Source organism: Hemiscyllium ocellatum, chromosome 10 (assembly GCF_020745735.1).
Source record: "Hemiscyllium ocellatum isolate sHemOce1 chromosome 10, sHemOce1.pat.X.cur, whole genome shotgun sequence".
In the NCBI taxonomy this organism is placed as follows: domain Eukaryota; kingdom Metazoa; phylum Chordata; class Chondrichthyes; order Orectolobiformes; family Hemiscylliidae; genus Hemiscyllium; species Hemiscyllium ocellatum.
The window spans coordinates 26,256,432-26,263,978 of NC_083410.1; the positions used below are offsets into that span (position 1 = coordinate 26,256,432).

Sequence of the window (7,547 nt, forward strand, 5' to 3'; positions counted from 1 at the left end):
CTCCACCAAATTGGCATCTAATATCTAGTTATTCTAATGAAGCTCCTGGCTACTCTCCTGCATTCCTCAACAAACCAGGTTTGATCCCCTGGCTTGTTTGCAAGACATTTCTACTATTGCTGATGGTCCACTATGTCTCATAGTTGTCCAATGTTGTACTGCTAAATTTGTTCTGAATGTATCCATTTTCAAAAGTGGTAATGCCATAAAACATGATGGCCAGTGCCCTCAGTAAGAAGATGAAACTTCATCTTCACAAGGCCTTTGGAATGCAACATTGATTGGGCAGGTACACTTATGACAAAAAGATTTGTGAGGGTGAGGTCTAGTGGGTTGGTTTGCTTGCCACTTGATACAATCTGACAACTATACCCTTTAGGACATGGACAGCTAAATAAGAGTGGCACTACCAAGCTATTCTTCATGACAGACTTTGATGTTCTGCACCCACGGTACCACCTCAGTTTTCTTCCAAGTGATGTTCAAAATGGAGAAGTACTGATCCATTAACTTGAGAAAAGAACGAAGTAAATAATAATCAGCAGGATGTTTCCTTGTTTACATTTGACCAAATGCCATGCAACTTCATGGTCTCCAGAAGTACTGTTGAAGACTCCCAAGTCACTCCTTCATGACTGGACCAATCTGTTGCCAGCTCTGGTGGGTTTCACTTGCTGGTGGGATAGCACTTGCCTGTCATTGGTGGTGGAGAGGTCTGAGGTATTGTGAGTGGAATTATTTTATGATTATGGCAATGTCAAGCTGTGGCTTCACTGATTGAGGGTAAATCTCCTACTTTTGGCACATGTTAATAAGGAGGACTTTTCAAGATGATTTGGGGAAACCATGCCTTTTCCAAATCCAAAGCCAAGGTTGATGCTGTGTCCAGTTTTACTCTTGTAATTGTTTTGTTGTAGCAATTTGAGCTGAGTGGTTTTGTGGGACCTTACAGAGAGCTATAAAAGTCATCCATATTGGTGCCTTCTCAGGGGAACTTGTACACTTAAACAGCACACTTCTTTCTGCCTCTAACTAGTTAGTATAAGTTTTTCAACCATTTCCTCTCAAATGGAGATGTACTTTGATTTTATAAGAACTCTACTGGATATGCAAGACTAAAGCTTCCATGGTTTCTACTACAAACTCTGCTTTCAGAAATATTAAAATGACAGTCACTAAATTAAGAACAAAGGATCAACAGCTGAAAACAAAAGACTGATGAACTTAGTGTCAGAAATAGTATCTTATATATCCTTGGCTTTCAAAGAAATCATCTCTACTGAACAATCAGCATACGACATGAAGTTGGAGATTTCAGCCTTTTTGATGTCAATCATCTTATACAGCCTTCCTGATATAATTGATTTCCTCTGAATGAACTGCAGCATTTATACATACCAAATCACTTGGTTACAGCCTACCTTCTTGGTTCTTTGCTAACAAGGGAGTTTCACAAAAATCTATGGAAAGAAGGACATTTTTCTACCTCTGTTAACAAGTCATCTTTATAACTGTGGTTCTTGCAACTTGATTTCTATTCTTGTAAGTCACACTTTGTTTAATAAGGAATTACAGTTTAATTATCCTTGGCTTTTCCTCTTTCTAGAGTTCAATTTAACTACAAATACCAATTACACATTTAGGGGAGAGGTGATGGCCTTGCGGTATTTTTGTTGGGCTATTAATCCAGAAACTAAGGCAATGCTGGGTTCAAATCCAGTTATGGTAGAATTTGAATTCAATAAAAATCTAGTGTTCAGAGTCTAATAATAGTTGTGAAACCATTGAAAACAAAAATCAGGTTCACTAGTGCCCTTTTGGGAAGGAACCTACCAACCTTATTTGATCAAGCTTACATGTGACTCCAGACAATGATGTGATTGACTCTTAACTGCTCTCTGTACACATAGGGGATGGACAATAAATGCTGGCTTCGCCAGCAATGCCCTCAACCCACAAATAAATTAAAACAAAAAACATTTAAAGTATTTCTTCTATATCTCAAAGTTAGTTGATACATTTCTCCACTTGAATACTCCTGGAAATTAGTATGCATCAACATCTTCGAAGAAAGAAAGAAAATTGGAAGAGCTTTATTATGATCTAAGTCCTTACAGAAAAATGTGTAAGTTACTTCATGCCCCCTGTACTATGTGAGGTATTGCATAATGTTGAAAAATAGTCTTCTAGGTACAGCTTGAAATTCTCATTGACTCCCATAGTCCCGGTTATTTATGGTTTCATTTGATTACATAACAAAATAAAGTTATATTGAAAATATCTCATGGTTAACCTGAATACTACTTTCTACCTCCACTGCACCCAGATCTACAAGAATCTGCAAGTAAATTTGAAGTTTCAATTCTGATATATTAAGTTCACCCTACACTGTGTATATGTATGAAATTGCAATTTAGGAATTGCAAACAATGATACTCATCATATTGTTTACTGGTGTATAAAAATTGAAAGTTCAAACACATATGCATCCCATATATGACCATTTTTACTTTGAAAGAAGTACAGTATTTGGTCAATTGTCACTCATGGAAATTCATTCATTTGTATTTCATCTCCATGCTGCCATCTACTGGGACCTCCATGGCCTGGCTGTGAGGTGGGCTTTCCAAATATTTTATTCAATTGTAAACAATGCAGTTTAGTGCATATCACAGCTAGGTTAATGTTAGTCATTTACACAAGTTAAGCAGCTTTTCACAAAGTGTGAAAGCATTATTTTGTTCTACAGTTTACTTATTTACTATTCCTACTAATGATATTATGTTCTCATAATCATTAAGAGGAATATTGCAGGAGTGCATCATTTTTTTGTTTGACAGTCATGCAGTTCTGTTATTAATAATATCTTAACAGAAGAAGAAAACATTCATCTTAATGTTCTCTATTTTTGTCAACAGGGATTTCATGCCAGTCATTGACAGACAGTCATCTGCAAGTGAGTCACCTGATATTGTGAGCAATGATATTGAGCTTTATTTTACTGACTAATCTTGGGAAATTCCATTCTGTATCTTTCATGAGTGAATCATTAGTACAAACAATCATTTCTTAAATCAGGAACACTACGAATGCAAATTATACACAGCAATGCTCTATTGAGTTCTTAGAATAGTAACCATAGCTATGCTCTTATTTACTCTGTAAAACAATGCAAAATGTGTAGTGATAAATCTCAGCAAGTCTTTGACTCTGTAGTTAGCATCCCTGCCTATAAGGCAGAAACACTAGGTTTAAATGTTGACATAGAAATGGGATTCATGTTGCAGTTCAATAGGTGACATTCCCTCAGTTACACTTCCAACATTTCCCCTCTGAAGCGTTCAGTGCAAAGGGAAGAGAATAAACCACAAATTCACTTTTTAAGGAAAAGCAAAGAGGTACATAACAGTTGTGTTAACTATTGAATGTCTTTCCACATCTGCACTGAACTGGTTCCTCTCATCTACACGCATTTTCTAGTTCAATTTTGTATAATTTTCGACAGGTGATGTCTGTGGCCCTGAGAAGACTATTTCCACTGTTACAGCAAGAGTTAGATGAAGGAACTGAAGGATTCTGGCTAAGTTTGCAGATGATACAAAGATAGTGGAGGGACAGGTAGTGTTGAGGCAGTGAGGAGGTTGCAGAAAGATTTAGACAGGTTAGGAGACTTGGCAAAGAAGTGGTAGATGAAATACAATGTGGGAAAGAATGAGATCATGCACTTTGTAGGAAGAATAGAGATGAAGACTATTTTCTAAATGTGGAGAACATTCAGAAATCTGAAGTACAAGGGAGTCCTAGTCCAGGTTTCTCTTAAGGTAAACTTGCAGGTTGAGTCAGTAGTTAGCGAGACAAATACAATGTTGTCATTCATCTTGACAGGATGAGAACATTAAAGTAGGGATGCACTTCTGAGGTTTTATAAAGCTCTGGTCAGACCACATTCAGAGTATTGTGAGCAATTTAGGGCACCGTTCCTCAGGAAGGGTGTATTGGCCCTGAAGCAGGTCCAGAGGAGATTCACAAGAATGATCCCAGGAATGAAAGGCTTAACATATGAGGACCATTTGAGGACTCTGGGATTATACCTGATGGAGTTTAGAGGGATGAGGGGGATCTGACTGAAACTTACAGAAGACTGAATATGGCTTGGATAGAGTGGACATTGGGAAGATGGTTCCATAGGCAGGACCGAGGGCTCAGCCTTAGAGTAAAGGGAAGACCTTTTCGAATGGAGATGAGGAAAAGCCTCTTTAGCCAAAGAGTGGTGAAACCATGCAATTCATTGCCACAGAAGGCTGTGGAGGCCAGGTCATTGAATATGTTTAAAACAGAGATCGATAAGTTCTTGATTACCAAGGGGATCAAAGGTTATGGAGAGAAAGCAGGAAAATTGGGTTAAAAAACCCATCAGCCACAATTAAATGGTGGGCCAAATAGCCTAATTTCTGTTCATATGTTGAAAGTCTTATGGTCTATTCTCAAGACTGTATATCTCAGTTCATGTTGCCCCATCTGCAAAGTATTTCCCTCAGCTGGTACAAACTCAAACTCAGTTTTTTTTAAAAAATAAATCATCCATAAAAACTTATGCTGCTGAATATGTGTGATTTTGTTACTTTAAATACCTGGATAGATATTTTCGACCCATGCCAATGATAAAGTGGATACTTAATTCATCCCCACACTCTACAGCATAGATGCTCTGAAAAAATGCTTCTGAAAATGCGTGTGATTCATGAGGACAACCGGATTAATACCAACTTATCTTTCTTGCGAGTTCACGCAGTGCTAGCTGCAGCCCACTGTTTGTGGGCATGTGGCGAGGTTCGGATATGTACCTAGTCTGGCTCAGATTTGCTTAGCAGTCACCTGTCACTCTATTGCCGTCACCTTAAATTGGTCTGTTATGTCCTTAAGGCCAGCTTCAGGACTGAGACCCAATGCTGACAAACCCCAGGCTCCAGCAGCGTTCAGACACCACACACACACCTAAAATACTCTCTGAAAGAAAGCGCTCTCCAGCTGCCCAGCATGTCCATTCAACAATCAATGGTTAGCTTAAACCTCCCCACCGCCCCGAGCTCCAAGCGTGTTTGGGACAGGTCGGAAACAGGGGAACCTAATTGTGGACTTGTTGGGCCGAAGGGCCTGTTCCCAAGCTGTAGGGATTCTATGCATTAAATCCAGCTCAACGATTATTTTATTCTTCCCAACCACAGCCGGAGTGATAGGCAAAGCACACCACAAAATATCACCGGTTCCGAACAACGAACGTCGTAGCTTTAAGAAGATGCCGCATCTTCCGCCACAAGTTATATGCATGTCCCCACTGACTTGCCTACCTTTCTATATACTAGCATGTTCGGCGATTCGTCTGCCATACCGTTGTTACTGGCGTTCTGCCCATAACTATTTCCTTGAGCCATCGCAAGATCTGTGTTGAGCCGCCTTCGGATTCCCGATTTTTAACTAAACAAGAAAATGAGATGAGAGAAACTAAAGTCAGGCGCCACATTAGTATAATAAATGAAGTAGCAGCAGAGGGCAATGTACGTATACCAACACAAGAGGGAGGAGGGGTGCAGACAGCACTTCCTATAAACTTCGACTCTAAATCCCTTTATGATTTTATGACCGCGGATTTGGAAGGTAAAACCATCACAAAAGCACATGCGATCTTTGCCCTGAGTTATGCCTACGATAAGGCATAGCAGAAATGGGAAGCTCAAGAGGACAAACCATCCGGGACATGCAAACAGTTCTCAATAAAATGTATAAAAATGCAAGCAAGATTGCAAAAAAAAATTTGACCGGGGATGCACTGCAAGTGTTCATTCAGTGCACGTTCCCCGCGCTGTACCGTTATGCGAGTGCATGCCCTGGAGTCTCCACCGAATGAAATCTCATGTTATCAAATCTTTTGCATGCAGCTTCTGGTGTGGAGAGGCTGTGCATTCAGATGCAGCAACGGGTAAAGGATGAACAAGAGTGGCGGACGGGGAAAGCGCGGCCAGCCCGAGCCTTGAAACAGGTTCAGCACCACGGACAGCGACCAGGGCCGGTCACAGTGGCGGCTGTGGAAGCGCTGGGGCGGGTGGGATAAATGATGCTAACTACAGCACCGCACCTCATTGCTGAAGGCTTTGCTTCTCCTTCTCTCCAACATCCCTCACCTCTTGCTGTCTATTGAAAGATTCTTTTTTTTCCCCCTAAAATACAACAAAAACTAACCGTGATTTACCTCAAGCCCGGCGTACTGCACACGCCAAGAGCAAAAGCCTCCTGATTTCTGCAATATTCCTGTCCGCTCCAGATCCCGGCCTCAGATGATTCATTGAAAGGGCTTGCGGATGGTTTAACACTGACTCGCGGCGTTTTTTCTTCTTGCTTCCCCCCCCCTCCCCCTCCCCCCACCCCCCAACTATACCTCTGTCCCTCTGTGTCTGTGCCTTTCAACCTTGTTCCTGGGAAATGTGTTGCGACACGAGCACGCGCTCCTCGCTCCCTCTGCGCGTTCCTGGGAGATGGAAGGGGTGGCGCGCACTCGCTCGCTCGCCCGCCCGCACGCTCCCGCTCCAGGGACTGGGGACTCGGCGGCAGCTCTGGTCCAGCCTCCCCTGTAACAGAGCTGCGGAAGTGATGATCGTGGGCTGGAGTTGCTTTCACCACCACCCCCCGGGCCACCCAGCGGTGTAGCACGCCTTGAAGCTGCCAACCCTGAGATGGCCAACTCTTGTGAACTGCAATTGGGCACACTTACAGCTGGGGTAGGGGGAGAGGGGCGGGCGGTACTGTTGAAGCAGGTAATTGGGAGGGGCGAGGAGATTTCTGATCACTATGAGTGCGGCGGCGTGGAGAATGGTCTTGCAAAGTGTGATAACGGGGTCTTTTTGATCGCCAAGTGTAGCGGGGCTGGTGTTGGAGATTGTAGAACTGAAATTTACCTCACAGTTTTATGATCTGTATGCGGGCAGACTCATTGATCGAATTGTTCAAAGTCACCCCAGAGGCTCTCAGTCTCCCCCCCCCCCCTAAGCTGTAATGGAAATTAGAACGGTAGAGGCGTTATATTAAACAAGTAGACAGGATATTCGCATAAAATAGCGAGATGGCAGCAAGATTAAATAGTTATTTAGCTTCGGAGGAATAGAATAAGTGGTATGAAGAAATCAGTAATGAAATAGTACATTTTAAATAAACGGGGGTGTATTAAATAAACTAACTTAATACGTGTGTGCATTGCTATTGTATGTTCTATATTTTAAATATATTATTCGAAATTGATTCTTTAGGTGCTTACGTGGTCCAGTGTGTGTGAGGGTAAGCCAGTGCATCTATCAAATAGACTCCTATTGAGTAAACAAGGTGTAGTTTATTACATCTCTATAACTATTTACAGGTTGTAAGAATAGGCCACATGTCAGTATAAAGACCTGTCTCTGATGAGATCCTACTCTCATTTTCCACCAAATCCTCATGATATCATCATTGTTGGTGCTGCTAATTGCATTAATCAAGTGTTAACTCTTTCAGACCATAAG

At 41.6% G+C, this 7,547-nt stretch overlaps 1 protein-coding gene across 1 annotated transcript in view; it reads right to left on the reverse strand.

Annotated features, from left to right (window-relative positions):
* The window catches only part of LOC132819354 (regulator of G-protein signaling 7), a 453,401-nt gene extending 447,969 nt beyond the window's left edge, over positions 1 to 5,432 (reverse strand). The window contains exon 1 of the mRNA XM_060830815.1: positions 5,349 to 5,432. Within this exon, the coding sequence (XP_060686798.1) occupies positions 5,349 to 5,432 (84 nt within the window). The remainder of the gene's footprint in view (positions 1 to 5,348) is intronic.
* Positions 5,433 to 7,547: the final 2,115 nt, after the last annotated feature.